This window comes from Stenella coeruleoalba, assembly GCF_951394435.1.
Source record: "Stenella coeruleoalba genome assembly, chromosome: 3".
In the NCBI taxonomy this organism is placed as follows: Eukaryota; Metazoa; Chordata; class Mammalia; order Artiodactyla; family Delphinidae; genus Stenella; species Stenella coeruleoalba.
Genome location: NC_137148.1, coordinates 114485410 through 114504426, shown reverse-complemented (window position 1 = coordinate 114504426; position 19017 = coordinate 114485410). Strand labels below are relative to the sequence as shown.

General features: G+C 42.6%; 1 protein-coding gene across 1 annotated transcript; it reads left to right on the top strand.

Moving 5' to 3' along the window:
• Positions 1-13822: 13822 nt before the first annotated feature.
• On the top strand, positions 13823-18772 carry HNRNPA0 (heterogeneous nuclear ribonucleoprotein A0). The gene has a single exon (XM_079917535.1). The coding sequence runs from the start codon at positions 14204-14206 to the stop codon at positions 15110-15112; it is 909 nt and encodes a 302-aa protein (XP_079773661.1). The 5' UTR covers positions 13823-14203; the 3' UTR covers positions 15113-18772.
• The last annotated feature ends 245 nt before the right edge of the window (positions 18773-19017 follow it).

Genomic DNA, 19017 nt, shown 5'->3' with positions numbered 1-19017 from the left:
GGACCTTTTGTGGTTTCATTGAAATTTTAGGATTATGTATTCTATTTCTGTGAAAAATGCCATTGGAATTTTGATAGGGATTGCATTGAATATGTAGATTGCTTTGGGGAGTGTAGACGTTTTAACAATATCAATTCTTCTAATCCATGAGCACAGAATATATTTCCATTTATTTGTGTCTTCAATTTCTTTCATCAATAGCTTATAGTTTTCAGTGTACAGGTCTTTTACCTCCTTGGTTATATTTATTCCTAGGTATTTTATTCTTTTTGATGCAATTAAAAATAGGATTGTTTTCTTCATTTCTCTTTCTAAATATTTGTTAATTGAATGAATGAATGATTTTGAACTTCTAAACTGAGTTCTGAATCAGAATAAGACTTATCTAGGCACAGAAGGGAAGAAGAAGGAGCCAGAAATATCCAATCAGAAAGAAGTCCAGTGGGCTGGAGATTACTAACAGAGCAGGAGAGTGATAGGATGGATTATAGGCATGCAGTAGATGTTAATCCCCTCAGTCTTTGATATACTCAGGTATAACCTGGGAACAGTGTCAAGAGCATCCCTGTGCTGAACTCCTTAGAGGGCATTTATGATGGAGCAGTATTTGACCATAAGACCCATCATCCCTGCAACTAGCAAATATTTTTAAGGATATCTGACATTTGCTGTCACAATGCAAGGTACTGAGTGCAGCCCAAGGATGTCATCTACCAGTTGGACATCTATTTAGGAGCCAGCTGCTGCCTGTTAAGGACAAGAGACAATGGAGTCAATGGAACACATAGTGATCCAAGAGTCCAATGAGTATAGTGTATAGCTGGTCTGGAATATGAAGCAGAGGGGCTGAGCAGAGGATCCTGGTGGGCACAGCTTGGGATGGTGGCTCTCAATTATTGTGTTTATATATAAATGAGATACTTTTGTCTCTACACTTGGGATATACTTTTGGTGGGATCTGAGGGTAACTACAAGGTAACTATTCTATTGTTTATAGTATAGACTGCAAATAAGAGCTTCTTCATTACTTTAAAAGCCTTGATAAAAGTTTGATTGAATTTGAAATCCTTTTGCATTTGCACAAGAAATCTCCCCTATCACTCTCCTGCTCTGTCAATAATCTCCAGCCCACTCGACTTCTTTCTTCCTTGGGATCTTTACGCTAGTTGTTCCCTCTGCCTGGAATGCTTTCATTTGCCAGTGAGGGGAAATGAAGAAGTACTAGATTTTTTAAAGTATAATTTCAGTTGTGGTCCATTTTAGAATGGTTATAAAAACTGTTTTATATTTTCATCTACCTACCCATGAATAAAGTTTCTTGTGGATGGTGATTGTCAAAAATTGGAGAGATTATCATTAAATAAATGATCAGGAATTACACCTGGCCATTTCAATTATAAAACCAGTTTTCTCCCCTCCCCTCCCCTCCCGTCCCCTTCCCTGTTTTTTCTACCTTATGGTTTTCCTACCTTCTTTTCATCCTTCCTAAGTAATCCAATTAAAAAACCATTAGGTAGGGTTGGCAAGGTAGGCATCTGCATTGGAGTGTGGTGGGCTGTTGGCTGCCTGGCATGGTGTATCAGAGTCTGAGTGAGGTGAGGAGGGTGCTTATGAGGAGGAGGGTGGTAGCAGCTTGTGTGGTTGTTGGGAGCTTGAGAGAGGTGAGGAGGTTGTCTGCACAGGATAGTGGTGACAGCGGCAAGTCTGGCACAAGATGTTGGAGCTTGATTGAAGTGAAGGGGGCATCTGGGTAGCATGGGCACTGGGGTATCCATGTTGATAATTTACTCTCAAGGGGAAAAAAGTTATTTATAGTGTTATCATTGAAACTCTTTTGTAAGTTCGGAATTATTTTAACATGAAAAGAATAAAGTTATGTTTAAATGAGGAAACTAAAGTTTCTCGTTAAAATGTTTTGATATCTTATTAAATATTTTCTCTGTTGAATTTTCTTCCAACAAGGCCCATATAGATAATTCCACATTCCTTCCAGTTTATCTCTGTGTGTAGTATAAATATTATCCTTTTTGTTTGCAACAAATTATGTAAAAGGCTGTGAAACATTATTTTAGGCAGAGGGAGTCACATATGCAAAGGCCTGGAGCTCAGAGAACATGACTTTTATGAGAATTACAATTAGTTCTGCACATCTGGAAAGTGTGAAATTGGTCGTGGGGCAGCTGTCAAAGGAAAAGACCTCTAACAACCTCAGCTGGACGGTGGTACCATTCACTGACATAGGGGATATATTCACTTCTATGACCCTAAAACTGACAACCAAGAGCATAATGTCAAAGAAGATGCTCCCCAACTGGTACAGATAATTATTTGTCTAAAAACTGCATGTAAGGCCAACTGGCCCGAGGCAGGGGAACACAATCAGATTCACAGGTTGCATCAGACCGAAATTCTCCCGGACCACCCAGTTCCAGAAACTGCCCTGGAGACATTCCGGACCACCCAGTTCCAGAAACTGCCCTGGAGACATTCTGGACCACCCAGTTCCAGGAACTGACCTGGGGACTTTGAACCCAGCCCAGCCTTCCCGCCTTTCGAGGGGCGGGACCAACGGTCCCCCAGAATACAACGGTCCCCCAGAATACCCGAAAAGACCACCAAATAAGGAATACCCTGCGCCCTCCCAGATTCACCATACCCCTTTCCCTTCTTCCCCTATAAAATCTTGCCCAACCCTCTCCCGGGTGCGACTTCTCTGGCCCGTTTCTCTAGGACCAGTGAACCTCGCCCGGGAGCGCTCCCTAATAAAGCTCACTTGAAGCTTTCCTCTGTTTCGCGGTGCCGTTTGTTAAGATCCGACCTTACACTGCATACGATGCTTCTTGAACTGAGAATTCAATCACAAATTGCCCTAAACTTGTGCCTGCAGGAGGCACTCCTCAGAAACATGAATAGGGATGGAGAATGTAGCCTCTGTCATATCATACCCGCTTTCAAATAATTTAGCAAAAAGGACAGCTTACAATAGACACATGCGGTAAGATAATTTATTGAAATATTAATTTGCTTTTTATTCTGTTTTCCTGCCCTACTTCAAGAATACTTTTCTACTTTCTTTGAGCTTTTGTTCAACTGGACCGATGCAGAATTACAATTGCCTTTTGTTTTTTAAAGCCTGCAGGGACCTACTGTGTAGCACAAGGAACTCTGCTCAATATTACGTGGCAACCTAGATGGGAGCGGAATTTGAAAAAGAATGGATGCATGTATGTGTATGGCTGAATCACTTTGCTGTACACCTGAGACTAGCAGAATATTGTTAATCAACTGTACGCCAATATAAAATGAAAAGTTAAAAAAAAATCTCATCCTCTAGTTCTGCCATAAAGGAAAGAAAACAGTCAAGTTTTGATGTTTATTCTCAGACTTAGTGATACTATGATTTCATCTATTTTTATTTTTCATTTGCTGGAATAAAGAGAGGAAAATTTAAAAAAAGAAAACCTAAACTCATTGAAGGGCTTATGCCAGGTGTTCCCAGAGGAGAGGAGTGAGGGGCAAGAGCCTAAGAGGGAGAGTCTACCATGGAGACCTCAAAGAGCGATTTTTTCGGGGAGGGAGGGCTCCATGAGTGTCAGCGACCAGCATCCAGTTCCTCTGAGCTGCTCTTTTATAATCCCCTTGGGGATGCGGCCTGTCCTCAGTGTGGAATGGCTTTGTGGTACAGTGGGAAGCTGAACCTTTGGTGTTGGGGTTCCTAGCCTTGGTAAAAAGGAGTCCCAGCTTGAGCTGGGTGGCAAGTTTCAGGAAACAGCAGAGTCACTTTCCTGCAAGGGGCCCTGTAGTCTTATCAGGAGGGACCAATCTGGACCAAAGATCAGGGGGCTCTCCCTAAGTATTCTGGACTGTGTACAACCTGAAGTCTTTATCCTAGGGGTGGGACTTGACCCTAGTAGTGATTGAGGTTAAATTTCTATCAACTTGAGGAGTGGTGGCTTAAGATGAGATTTGATAATAGAAAAAGAGTATGATGCTTCCTTCGCCTAGACTGTGAAGTAACTTTCATACTCAACATACACATTTATAGCTCGCAAGATCTGGGGGAAATTACTTACACATGAAAAGACTTTTTTCCCCAGAAAAATTCGGCATAAGTCTAATTGTACCTTTTCTGTGAAACAGCTGAGATATTTCAGTTTGATATGTGCCTCCAGAAATTAATGCCAGATGGACTCAATATACCTCAACAAGCTTGGTTTTGTATTATTTTTTCTAACCCAAAAGCTGAAGTGGTGGGAAGGAAGGAACAAGCCAGCTCAACATTTGGTAGACTCAGATGTTCTCTTCGCTTTCCCAGTGCTCCTGCAGCTGACTTGGGGCTGGGAGCAGGTATGGGGTGAATACTGGTTTAATTCCAGTTTTCTTACAGCTTTATCTTCCAGGTACAAGTTGTCATTCAAATACCCAAACCTCGTATTTCTTTTAATCTTAATTTGAGCCAGGAGAAATTGAGCTCTGAATTGAGGCTACTTCAGTAGACTTCAGATAAATGATGGCTAGAAGGATAGAATGACAACCCAACTCCTTCTTTAATGATGTTTTTATTTTCCAAATAAGGAAGCCGATACAGAAACTATACGAGGAAGACTGTCATAGGCTTAGCCATGTGTGAAAAAGCCAGTTGACTGCAGATTAGAAGTTGTGACTCTGCCGCTACCTGTCTGTGTGGCCCTGGGCGTGTCATTTTAACTCTCTGGGCCACATGTGCACATGAAAGTTTTGGACTGGATGACCAATAAAAGGTCTCTTCATGCTCTATTCTTCTTGTGATTCTAGAATGTAGAGTAAGAAGATTCTTTTAAAATAGAAATACAGGGTAATAAAGGAGCCTTACTGACATTACATGCTTAGATATAATGGGACTTACTACTTTTGGTAGAACTTTTGAATGTGCCAGTAAGATCAGATCAGTGTTTTTACAAAACCATGATCAAAACCTTGTGATGAAACTTAGAAATTGTATTACTATATATTTTGGCTGTACGCAGTAGATAATCATATCAGAGCTTGGTGAAACATAAACTCCTCAAAACCAATGATGGGAATTAACATATTATTAGAATTTGAACTGAATTATATGCACTTTTAATCCTTGAAAGAAATCGCTTTATTTGATTCCTATGAATGAAAAGTGCTTTATATGTTATTTCAGAAGCTGGAAAATTGACCATATTTAGAATCCTGGGCAGCAAAGTAAAACAGATTTTAGGTAAATTATGCTGTACAGATAGTCAATCCCAAACAAACAAATCACTGCTAAATACATTGAGAGATCTCAGTCAGTGATTATCATATGGAATAGGTTCCTCAGGAAGCATTTGATTCTTGATTTCATAGCTGCTAATCATTAGTATACTGTTGTTGCTTGTATAAATCTTGGCTAATTATTTTTATTTTTTTCCACTGTTTTCCTAGTTTTATTTGAAAAAAAAGAAGCGTGTAATTTCCTTTCTCGTATTAATGTGCTGAAATTATGATAATAAATATCATTTGACTAAAAATGTTTAGATCCCGAATGATCCAGAAGGGCTCTGTACATAATCTGAACTCACTGAACTAAATACCACTAAATACACTAAATACCACTAAGTACACTAAATACCACTAAATACAACTAAATACCACTCTTACAGCTTATTACTGAGTAGACTAACCTGTTCTTTGCACTGTTCAGTGTATATTTAGAAATTAGGAAGGACCAGATTCCTGACGACTCAAAATGTATATGGTAGTATGAATATTACTTTATTCACAGGTTTGAGTATAGAATACTTCACAAATTAAATCTTACTCTGATTTGCCACTCTTTAGGTTGATGGAAATTTGATCTCAATCAGTGCACATTATTTCCCTTTTCTGTGTGAGGAAAAGAAGCTTTATTAAGCTGTTATACACATTTTGAACTATACTATAGGCTAAAACTAGAAGTTGAAATGGATTTAACAGGTAAGATTAAAAAACTTCATTTTCACATGGATCCGATACATGTCTCCTGGAGAGGAAAATATTCTGTATAAAATTTGCTGAAGAAAATAAAAATTAAAAAAATTGAAGTTCTTACTGGACTAAGTAAAACAGTGCACTAAAAAAATAAACTTTGGGCTTTCCTGGTGGCGCAGTGGTTGAGAGTCTGCCTGCCGATGCAGGGGATACGGGTTCGTGCCCCGGTCTGGGAAGATCCCACATGCCGCGGAGCGGCTAGGCCCATGAGTCATGGCTGCTGAGCCTGCGCGTCTGGAGCCTGTGCTCCGCAACGGGAGAGGCCACAACAGTGACAGGCCCGTGTACCATTAAACTTTAAGAGAAATATAAATGAAAGTCGTAAAATTCAAAACCAAAGGATGAATAATTTATGTAATTTTTAAGGATGTAATTTTGTGACCTTGTTATGGAATTCATAGGTAGAACACTAAATCTGGTGTAATCTTTTTTTTTTTTTTCCGCGGTACGCGGGCCTCTCACTGTTGCGGCCTCTCCCGTTGCGGAGCACAGGCTCCGGACGCGCAGGCTCAGCGGCCATGGTTCACAGGCCCAGCCGCTCCGCGGCATGTGGGATCTTCTCGGACCGGGGCACAAACCCATGTCTCCTGCATCGGCAGGCGGACTCTCAACCACTGCGCCACCAGGGAAGCCCTGGTGTAATCTTATCTAGGCAAGATGTGTACAGGAAGCTTTGCATGAACAAATGAGTGAGGTCTGACTCCCTGAATAATGGACGTTGAGAGCACTTCTTTTCTAGGTGGGTGTAGTAGTTTGCTAGGACTGCCATCACAGAGTACCACAGACTGGGTGGCTTCAACAACAGAATTTTATTTTCTCACAATTCTGGAGGCTAGAAGTCCAAGATCAAGGTGCCGTCAGGATTGGTTTCTTGTGAAACCTCTCATTCCGGTTTGCAGACTGCTGCTTTCTCACTCCTAGAGCTTGCAGAAAGGAACATAGCCCTGCCAGCACCTTGATTTTAGCCTAGTGAGACGTCTGTTTGATTTCCTTACTACAGGATAATAAATTTGTGTTTTTTAAGGCACTGAGTTTGTGGTAATTTGTTACAGCAGCAACAAGCCAATATACCATACAGCGTCATACCCTTGATCATCTACTGTGTGACTCCAAACACAGCATGTACACACACTGTTTCCTGTACTTGAAACGCCATTACCTTCTTGTAGGCCTAACTAACTCTTAAACCTACTTCTGAAGTTACCTTCTATTAGAAGAATTTACTGAACTTTGGGTTTCTGCCCATTTCTATCTCAACACACTATATTTGCAACATCTGTCTGTCTTCTCAACGTATTACTGTTGTTGATTTTCCCTCTTTTCCAAGACTGTTGAGCTCCTGGAGGGGACTTTTATTCACAGCATTTAGCCTATGAATGAATGAAGTGGAATGATGAATAAATGAAAATAGAATGTTCTAAATACTTTTAATTTAGAAGGCTCATATTCTGTGTGTGAGTCTGTGGATATGTTTGTACTTAGGTGTGTGTTTTTTAGGGAAGAGGTAGCCTGAGAAATGTCAATTTGTTAAGTCCTCTGTTTTAGTCTGTTTGGGCTGAGATAACAAAAATACCATAGACTTGGTGACTTATAAACAACCAAAATTTATTTCTCATATTTCTGGAGGCTGGGAAATCTAAGATCAAGGTGCTGGCAGATTGAGTATCTGGTGAGGGCCTGCTTCCCAGTTCATAAGTGGCTGTCTTCTTGCTGTGTCCTCACATGATGGAAGGAGAGCTAGAAAGCTCTTTGGTTCTCTTTATAAGGGCACTAATCCCATTCATGAGGGCTCCACTCTCAGGACTTACCTCCCAAAGTCCCTACCTCCAAATACCAGCACATTGGGGATTAGGCCTCAACATATGAATTTGGGGGGGACACACTCAGTCCATAACATCCTTTAATTCTGGTAATCTTCCCCAACCTCCCACCCAAGTGGTTGGCAATTAAATATCCATTATTATTGGAGTTTTACATGTAAGAATTCCAGGTTGATTTGGGGCTACAGATGTGGATCTGGTCCCAAGACTAAGGTGATATCCCTTGCTTTCAAGATAGTGTTCAGCCTGCACTGTTATCTCTCTCTCTCTCTCTCTCTCTCTCTCTCTCTCTCTCTCTCTCTCTCTGTGTGTGTGTGTGTGTGTGTGTGTGTGTGTGTGTGTGTGTGTGTGTAGCAGGGGAGGGTAAAGTAGAATGATGGGCTGTACACTGGCTGGGCCACTGTTTCCTCCCATGGACAAAAACCCAGAAGCTTCTGGTCATGTCTTTTGTTTCAAAATTAATGTTAAAAACTGAGGTATAATTGATAGAAAATATTGTATTAGTTTTAGCTGTACATCTTAATGATTTGCAATATGTATATACTGCAAAAATGATCACCACAATAAGTGTAGTTAACATCCTTCACTTCATATAGTTTTTTTCTTGAGATAAGAACTTTTCAGATCTACTCTCTTAGCAACTTTCAAATATACAATGTAGTACTGTTAACTATAGTCACTGTGCTGTACATGATATCCCCAGGACTTATAATTGGAAGTTTGTACCTTTTGTGTGGTCATTTGTCCTAGACTTGGGAAACTGTCTTTTTCCAAGCCCTCCTCCTTTGACATCCCCTCCCATGTGGAGGAAACAAATACAAATTCCTTCTAAAAGCCTAGATTTTGCACCTGAGGCAAGAAAATACATAGGCACTGGAACAAGATACAGTTAATATATACACAGATTGAATATGTCTGTGTATGTTTTTGCCTTAGGAGAGTCTTTCAAGTTCAGTCCTCATTGTCCCCCACACCTTTCTTTTTTTTAAACAAAAAGCATTTTATCAAGGGTATTGCTCTTAGATTGCCCAAGAGGGGACGGGGAGAGAGGCAAGTGCCTTTGAGTGGAAAAAGATGAGAGGAGCCCCAATAATGACATGTTGACATTATTGCCATTCTGTCAAGTATGTGGTTTAAAGTTAGACTTAATTTGATTTGGTAAAATAAGTAATGTGACCTTTCACACATCATCATAATGGTGTAAGATTCATACCCAAGTACCAGTCATTTTTTTTCCTATATAGTATCAATTTAACTGCTTCATAATATTCTTACCTGAACTATTTACTTAATTATTTCCTTATTTGTTTAATTAGTTAGCTATTTGGAGGCATTTAGATAGTTTCCTTTTTTTTTTTTTCTAGTTTAAACAGTATTGAGATGTTGTAGCTGAACTCTTACACAGATCCTCAATTATTTCCTTAGGATAAATTTCCAGAAGTATCATTACTGGTTCAGAAGAATGGGTCAGATTTTAAGGCTGTTGATGTGAGTTGCTAAAGAGTCCATTAGAAAGACTGTACCTCATCACAAATGGCAGACTGCCCTTTTGGAAAGTACCTTGAGTAAATAAAAATGGAACATGTATTGGTTTGCTAGGGCTGCCATAACAAAATACCAAAGAATATGTGGTTTAAACAACAGAAATTTTTTCTCCAACTTTTGGAGGCTGGAGGTCCAAGATCAAGGTGCCAGCAGGGTTGAGTTCTTCTGAGATCTTTCTCCCTGGCTTGCAGATGACCACCCTCTCGCTGCCTCTTCACATGGTCATTGCTCTGTGCACATATGCCCCTGGTGTCTCTTCTTTTTCTTATAAGGACACTAACCATATGGATTAGGGCTCCATCCTAAGAGCCTCATTTTAAATTAATCACCTCTTTAAATACCTTATCTTCAATTATAGTTACACTCAGAAGTACTGGGGGCTAGGGCTTCAAAATATGAATATAGAGGGGAGGGTGGGGACACAGTTCAGGCCACAACAGAACTTTTAACTGCAAAAAGAAACTCTTGGATATAATAAAAAGTTGACTTAAAAAAAAAAAAGCAGAGTTGCTGCTTTCTGAAAATATAGCTGGCCATAGTTTCCCCCCTCTTCTTCAGCTCATTCTTTTTCCTTTTCTCTAGTTCTCTTGTTCTTTTTCTGGGTATATTTAGGTACAGTAAAATATGCCTTTTTTTTTTTTTTTTTTTTTTGCGGTACGCGGGCCTCTCACTGTTGTGGCTTCTCCCGTTGCGGAGCAACAGGCTCCGGACGCGCAGGCTCAGCGGCCATGGCTCAGGGGCCCAGCCGCTCCGCGGCATGTGGGATCTTCCCGGACCAGGGCACGAACCCATGTCCCCTGCATCGGCAGGCGGACTCTCAACCACTGCGCCACCAGGGAAGCCCAAATATGCCCTTTTTATTGTGCATTTCTATGAGTTGTTTAAACACCATATTCAGTTAGGTTTTTGTAATCATATTTGTAGGAGGGATGGAAAACAAAGGTTGTCTAAATTTCAGTTATATTTTTAAACTTTTTTGTTTTGGAAGGCTGACATACCTGTAAGCAAGGTAAAGCCAAGAACCATACTCAGGAAATGATCTAAAAGGTAAAGTAGAAAAAAAAATGTTTTTCTCCTGAATGATCTGAGGGGTAGGAAAGCGACAGCATCATTTAAGTGTTTATATAACACTGCTTATTCACTGTCCCTACCTTTACCAATCTAATCTCTGAAAATAATCTAACATCCCAATTACCTTGCATTTATCCTGGTTTTCTAAATGTCTCTCAAACATGCTTGTGTTGTCTCCCACCATCCCTACCCTCCTTCTATAGGTAAGGCTTATACTAGACATACATTTCTTTGAAGCTTTCCTAGTCAATAGAAATTAAACCAACAATGGGTCCTCAATAAGGTGGTATGGAGGATTATTTCAAAACAATGTAGGAAAAAACTGTTACTTTAGAATTTACAGTTTAGATGGAAAAATAAGTTATGGTTTTATTCTCTTTCAGAAATTCACCTTTTACTATTTTACATTTATTTGGATGACTCTGAATTCCTTCAGGTCTAATCTCTCATCTGAGCTATAGTCTTGGGCATCCCAGAAAACAGTGCCCCATGAATATCCCAGTATCACCTTAAACATTAACAACAATGTTCATCATCTCCCCCACTTCCTCCAAAATAGTTTCTTTTGTTAGATTTTTCTAGTTCTATTTGTAAGGTCGGATCTTAACAAACGGCACCGCGGAACAGAGGAAAGCTTCAAGTGAGCTTTTTTGGGGAGCGCTCCCGGGCGAGGGTTGGGCAAGATTTTATAGGGGAAGAAGGGAAAGGGGTGTGATGAATCTGGGAGGGCGCAGGGTATTCCTTATTTGGTGGTCTTTACGGGTATCCTGGGGGACCGTTAGTCTCGCCCCTCGAAAGGCGGGAAGGCTGGGCCGGGTGCAAAGTCCCCAGGTCAGTTCCTGGAACTGGGTGGTCCGGAGAGTTTCGGTCTGATGCAACCTGTGAATCTGATTGTGTTCCCCTGCCTCGGGCCAGTTGGCCTTACACTGCAGTTTTTGGCTTCCAGATTTCAAACACTGGAATGCTTTTATTGTCCTCATTCTTTATCAGTTGGTTAGCAAATCCTGACATACCTGAATTGTATTTTGTAATGACAAGGTAGTAGTTTCCTATTGTCCTTCTCTTTTAATTTTTTCAATGGCACTTATCACTATCAAACATGCTGTATACCATTCTTATTTATTGTCTGCTTCTCCCCACAAGAATATAAGTTCCATGAGGGCAGAGATTTTTGTCTATTGTTTACTGCCCTGTTCCCAGCATTCGGTATAGTATTTATTGGATAAATTGAGCACTTACTATGTGCCAGGCACTGTGCTCTGCGTTTACATGCAGAATCTCATTTAATTTTTACCACAGTGGGTAGGTGTTTTATGTTCTGATTTTCAGATAATAAAACTTATAATTTAATTTTAAAAAGGTTAGGTGACCTGTCTGAAGTCACACAACTTGATGGTCACATGGTTAGTAGGTGTTAGAGCCAGACTATAGATTGTCCCCAAATTTTGAAGCCTATCTGTATGCCTCTGAAATAATATTCATACTCCTTAATCTAAATTTCAAAACATTCCATAATACCAAGACCCTTATTTTACTTTTTAATGTCAAAAACCTCCTGATCCAGTCAAACTGGTCTACTCTTTGTCCCTGGGAGCTTATAAATTTCCTCCAGATTTTGTTCAGATAAACTCCCTATAGAAATCTTATCTAGCCTTTGACTCTGCGATTCAGTGCAACTTCTACCTCTTTAATCATTTCTGAATACATTCCATTCCAGGATACAGTGAGGAATTCCTCTTCTAATTTACCACACGGTTTTTGGGCTTTTGGTCACATGTCTTACACCGTGTCGCACTCCTTGTATCTTGCTTGGCACACAAAAGGTTCAATAAATGGAAGCCACTGTAACTTTCTTGCATTCCCATCTGGGTCCGTAAGGCAGTTCTCAGGGGTGCGTAATACTTAACATACAGTGTTCATGTGTTTAACTCCCTCGGATCCCAGTCCGATTGTAAACTCCTTTAAAAACCTAACGTTTGGGCTTCCCTGGTGGCGCAGTGGTTGAGAGTCTGCCTGCCGATGCAGGGGACACGGGTTCTTGCCCCGATCCGGGAAGATCCCACATGCCGCGGAGCGGCTGGGCCCGTGAGCCATGGCCGCTGAGCCTGCGCGTCTGGAGCCTGTGCTCCGCAACGGGAGAGGCCACAACAGTGAGAGACCCGCGTACCGCAAAAAAAAAAACCCAAAACCTAACGTTTTAGTTGGGAAGGAAGCTCGCACAGATAACGTAAACATATAAAAATATGTGTACAGGGCTTCCTTGGTGGTGCAGTGGTTGAGAGTCCGCCTGCCGATGCGGGGGACACGGGTTCGTGCCCCGGTCCGGGAAGATCCCACATGCCGCGGAGCGGCTGGGCCCGTGAGCCATGGCCGCTGAGCCTGCGCGTCCGGAGCCTGTGCTCCGCAGCGGGAGGGGCCGCAACAGTGAGAGGCCTGCGTACAACGAAAAAGAAAAAAGAAAAATATATGTGTACACTGGGGTAATATGAAAATGTCCTCTGTCTGAATGCGTGAAGGGAGGCTGAGAGGAGTGTCGCCGGAGGGCTTCACGGACGGCCTAGGGGTGGCGGGGGTTTCGCGCCACGCCTTGGTCGGAAAGTGTGGAGGCGCGCTGCTGTCCTTCACATGGCCTCGGGCTCTCTTTTGCGCAGGGCCACGTGCCCGCGTTTTAGTCTAATCGCCGCTCTGGCCCACTATAAACGGTTAATAACTGCCTTCCCCGACTAGGCCTCTTCCCTCCATCTTTGTGCGGACGGGAGGGGCGAGGACGCCAGGTGTAGCGGCCCGGCCGAAACACGGCAAATAAATCCGGACCCCCAACCCCAACAGTCAAGTTTTCAAAAAGCCCGCGCGTGGCGCCCCAGGCCGCAGCCGTTGGGAACGTCCCCCAGCGCGTCCCCTGTTCGACCCCTCCCCCATTTCCCACCCCGCGGCCAGCCCAGGGCGGGAGGAGGCGTGAGGGTGGCAAGCGAGCTCTGCACGCTAGGGGCGCCGGGGCCAGCGCGCACCGGGGAGCGCGCCCGTCCAGCAGCTGCCGCAAACGGAAGTGGGTGCGAGCGGATCGCCGTGATTGGCTGAGCTGACACGTCTCTCAAGGGGCTGGCGCGAACGCCACTGCGGAGTTTGGCGAGGGGACACGGCTAGGGGAGGGGGAAAATCACCGGGAACAGCCGCGGGGCTGGGGGCAAATGAATCGCAAAGGTTCGCTAAGGGCAGGGAGAGTCCCTAGTCAGGGTGAACTGAGGGTCCTGGGGTTGAAAACGGGGCGGTAGAGGCGGTGGTGGGAGCAGCGCAGGCCGAGGGCTTGAATAGACCGCGGAGGGCGGGGAGTCCGTGACCTAGAGCGGCGCGGCAGCGCGGTAGGCGGGACTAATGAGAGCGAGGCGGGGATTGGCGGGCAGCCCTGGGCTGTCGTACGTCCGCGGTGACGCACGCCTCGGCGAGGGTGCGCGCGCGTTCAGCGGCCTCTTTGTGTGGTGCCCAGATAAGGGAGCGGAGGTGGCGGTAGCGGCGTCCTCGCTTGCCTTCAACTCTCCTCGGATCGCCCTCTAGCCGGCACCTTTCCCCTTCCCTTCCCCTTCCTCTCTTCCTCTTTCCCTTCCCTTCCCTTCTTCCCTTCCCCGTCGGTGACCGGCGGGGGCGGCTCCAGCGACGGCTGGGCCCAAGCTGTGAAGAAGCCTTAGCTAACGATAACGGCGACGGCGAAACCTCGGAGTTCGCAGGGCGGGGGGAAGGCCCGGGCCGTGGAGATGGAGAATTCCCAGCTGTGTAAGCTGTTCATCGGCGGCCTCAACGTGCAGACGAGTGAGTCGGGCCTGCGCGGCCACTTTGAGGCCTTTGGGACCCTGACGGACTGCGTGGTGGTGGTGAACCCCCAGACCAAGCGCTCCCGTTGCTTCGGCTTCGTGACCTACTCCAATGTGGAGGAGGCCGATGCCGCCATGGCCGCCTCGCCCCATGCCGTGGACGGCAACACGGTGGAGCTGAAGCGGGCGGTGTCCCGGGAGGATTCGGCGCGGCCCGGTGCCCACGCCAAGGTGAAGAAGCTCTTTGTCGGGGGCCTTAAGGGAGACGTGGCCGAGGGCGACCTGATAGAGCACTTCTCGCAGTTTGGCACCGTGGAAAAGGCCGAGATTATTGCCGACAAGCAGTCTGGCAAGAAGCGTGGTTTCGGCTTCGTGTATTTTCAGAATCACGACGCGGCAGACAAGGCCGCGGTGGTCAAGTTCCATCCGATCCAGGGCCATCGCGTGGAGGTGAAGAAGGCTGTCCCCAAGGAGGATATCCACTCCGGTGGGGGCGGAGGCGGCTCCCGCTCCTCCCGGGGCGGCCGGGGCGGTCGGGGTCGGGGCGGTGGTCGTGACCAGAACGGCCTGTCTAAGGGCGGCGGCGGCTACAACAGCTACGGTGGTTACGGCGGCGGCGGTGGCTACAACGCCTACGGAGGCGGCGGAGGCGGTTCGTCCTACGGTGGAAGCGACTACGGTAACGGCTTCGGCGGCTTCGGTAGCTACAGCCAGCACCAGTCGTCCTATGGGCCCATGAAGAGCGGTGGCGGCGGCGGTGGAGGAGGCAGCAGCTGGGGAGGTCGCAGTAACAGTGGACCTTACAGAGGTGGCTATGGCGGTGGGGGTGGGTATGGAGGCAGCTCCTTCTAAAATTTTTTTAATGCCTGGGAGTGGCTATAGGGGTAGCTGTTTTCAACCACCCAACTAGGGTCGACTCCTAAGTCCTTTCCCCTCCCACCGCCTTCCCCGTTTTGCCCTTGGGGAAGCCACTTCTTAGGCTGTTCACCCTTGGGGGTGTTGCCCTGTTTGCCTGCCACCTCCCTTGTCTCCCTCTGAAGATGGACTTGGCCCCACATACACATTTTTGTGTTACAGTCATTGATGGACTCTATTTTTTTATTATTACTTGGACCTTGGTCGTTTTTATACTAGCAAGATGTCTTGTTTTAATTTGTGTTTTTTTTGGGGGGAGGGAGTGAACTTGCTGATTCTGTAGCAAAACCTGGGCGGGGGTTGGGCGGGTTAGTTTACTTTGTTGTAAGGACTTGATATCTGGCTACAGCGTTTTCTATGAAATCTCCTTGGATCCCATGCCCGAAATTTGGAAGCATATGTACAAAAATCATTTTTACGTTTTATTTTTAATAAATCATTGTGTTTGACCGTACATGTCTAACATTTTTTTCTAGGATCCATTCCGTACCGTTTTAAGGGATGTTAGTTGAAAAATTTTCTTGTTAATTCTTGATGTGTACTTCGAGAAACTTTTAAAAGGTCCTGTGGGTTTTTTTTTTTTTCTTCTTCTTGGCTGTTGCCCTGGTAGTGATGTGTTGAATTTTATCCCTTACAGGTAAAACTTTTGAAGTGGTGGATGTGGCTTTTTAAAATCTTTAGTTTCTTTGCATCCATCTCTTGTACGAAGTAATTTGCTTATCATCTTGACATGGTCACTTCTTTCTATGAGAATTTACCTCAAAGTATGTACCGTGTAGTTCTAAAGAAAATAGTTTGTATTAAGCATGTGTTTTCATTCATATGAATTGTTTAAAAAAATTTCAGATGGACTAGTTTCATCCCTCTTACTGGTTTGTCTGTAATGAATGGTTACAAATAAGGGTTATATTTTATCCTCAAACTAAAAGCGTTTTTGTATTTTCAGAGCAGGTTTAGACGTTTTTCTTTTCCCCCTCTAGCTGAACTGTTGTCCTTATGGAAATCCTTCCCCCAACCTTTGTGGCACCATCTACTGGCAGAATGGCAGTATATCTGCAAAACAATTCGTTTAAAAACTTGTTAGGACAGTTGCGTCAGATTTAGAAGTTTTGCCATCAAAAATCTGTGCAGACTTTGGTTATACATTTACTTGTAACTAAGATGGGATTTACAGGAATGTAGTTAACAGTCAATATCACAATTGCCCTTTCTACATGAGATTTGAAAATGTAAACTGCTATGCATAGCTTGGGCAGTGGCCCCATATTGCTATGGCGACTAATGAACCAGCTTCATGTACTGGTATCTTAGGTGCAAGTTGTAAAGCAAAATATCTGTGTTTTCTGCTTGGTTAACAAATGTATATTTGTAGCCCTTTCATGCAATAGAATTCAAGTTGTTGTTTATAAAAAGCAAAACAGAACAGTGATACCAGAGAAAATTGCCTTCCTGGATAGACATATAGAATAGCAACGTTTATGGATATCACAAATAAAGAATTCAATCCTTTACATGATTGAGTGAGAGTATGTATAACCTGGTGGGTGGGTTCAGAGTACCTATTAATCCAGTACCTACATTTTGATTTAATGTTATGGTAAAATATTTGATTGGAGTTTTGTGGTTGAAAGCCCAAAGCTAGCTGTATTAAGCTTTCTGAAGGGAGATTACTGGGCTTTAAAGTAAAAAAATATATTGACCCTTTTCCTCTTAATTCTTCTTGCTGTATATTAAGATTTAATTCTTGCCAAAAGTTTTTTTTTTTTCTAATTGCTAGGGTTCTGCTTTCAGGAGACAGGAAGAACGGTCAAGATTGCTAGGCTGCTTAAGGCTGCTTAGTCACTTTGACAAAGGGTAGCTGATACTTGGTACAAATACTTAAGTACCTCTGCAACAAATGGGGTAGATGTTTTTGCCTATTGAATAAATAAGCAACATAGTCAAATTTTGCACTCACATGGTTTTACAATTTGCTTAAATTTCTGTTTTTTACTCTCAGTAAAATGCATCATACTGCCTTTCTTCATGTGGTGATTTGGTTCAGCTTTTTTGGGGGGGTCCTCTAAGATATAGAAAATGATATGTGTAAATTTTTTATCATAATTATTACTCTGCCTGTATTTTACTCAGTTTTAAGGGGAAGATCTGTTTCTTCTGGTTCAATTGGAATAGTCCACCTCTTGGAGGGTTTTCATAGTGTAATAAGGTTACTGTCATTTTGTATTTCCAACATAGTGACTTGTAAAAAAAATTATGTTAAAGGATTTTCTCTTAATTAGAAAAATGACAGCATTCTGTTCATGGTATATTACCATTTCATTGTCATGTATATACCTTTACAAATTTATACTCTGGATTGGTATTTAGTGAAGGTAAAAGTAGTGGTATTTCGTCTTCCCAGAATTCCTCTTGTCAATTTTATGCAAGCATTTTTGGCATGTGGGACTTATTTATTCTTATGTTTTGATTTCTTTCACCTGTAAGAACTGTCTGACCATTACTACTTCAAATTTAATTAAGACTTCATGGGAGGAGGTGGCACAGAACCTAATCAGTATTGAATATAATTTTTGTGCTATGCTTGAATTTAATTTGAAAGATTAGAAAAATAAAAATGAACCTTTTTTTGTCTCCCTATCGTGAAGAACTTTGCATTTACAGTGTTTTCAGTATAAAGTCAATGGTAGTCATTAGTTGGAAGTCGTTTAAAAGATTGATAGTAATTTCAGATATTAAAAAGCTTGCAAATGGTTAACGTTCATAGTGATAACGAAACAGGATGATATACTGATTGTTTCCTCCTGTAACAGTGATTTAGAACACAGATTTCATATTTAAACCTTCACAATGAATTTTTGTTTTTAAGCAAGGTTAAAGGATTGAGGATACTTAAGAATTTGCTATTTATGATTATTTCCCTCAAGACCAGAAATGGCAGTGTCAGTTATTTGATTTGTAGGCTTATGTATCTTCCAAGTGTGCTTAATTTTCTCAAATTCAAGAATTTGCATTTTAAACTTATCTCTGCTGATTGAAAGTGGGCATTTGGATGTTGAATTGATTTAAGCAAAATTGCATCTGGGTAATGTAAGGATTATTCCCCAAAAGACAGTATTTGCACTTAGAAGAGGTAAGTCTCTTTCTTCCATTTTAACCAACTTACTGAGTCAGTGTTAAGATTTTGGTCACTGGGAAAAATTATTTCTTTTCCCTGTTTTAGAAGGCTTTATTTTTTTCTGAAGCAGGGCAACAAAGATTGCCTCTAAACCAGTGTAAGACAATGCCTTTTCCTTAGTGTCTTATTGCAGATTACATTGCTGTGCCTTTGTCTAATGCTTTCTATTAAAAGTGAACATAAATTGTAAATTTTTTTCCAATAAAAAGTCCCTTCTGTGTTATTTTAAAAAGTATAATACTGCATATTTGGATTGTACTTCAAGTCACAGAAAATACCAGTATTACTAGGAAATAGAAGAAACAAATGTAACTGAATCTTCTTGAGGCTGGTGTATTTTCAAAAATTAGAATTAAATACTTAAATAACTGCTTGTAAACCAAACTAAGAATGAGTAAAAACCCTGCCAATATGAGCAAACTCTTCTGAAGGATAATCCTTGTTAATAGGCATATGTTCAGCTAGATCTTTTTTAAAAAAAAACATTAGTTTTTTTTTAATACATCTTTATTGGAGTATAATTGCTTTACAATGGTGTGTTAGTTTCTGCTTTATAACAAAGTGAATCATTTATACATATGTCCCCATATTTCTTCCCTCTTGCATCTCCCTCCCACCCTCCCTTTCCCACCCCTCCAGGCGGTCACAAAGCACTGAGCTGATCTCC

Coding starts and splice junctions, on each gene's coding strand:
- HNRNPA0 (XM_079917535.1), top strand. CDS start 14,204: ATGGAGAATTCCCAGCTGTGTAAGCTGTTCATCGGCGGCCTCAACGTG.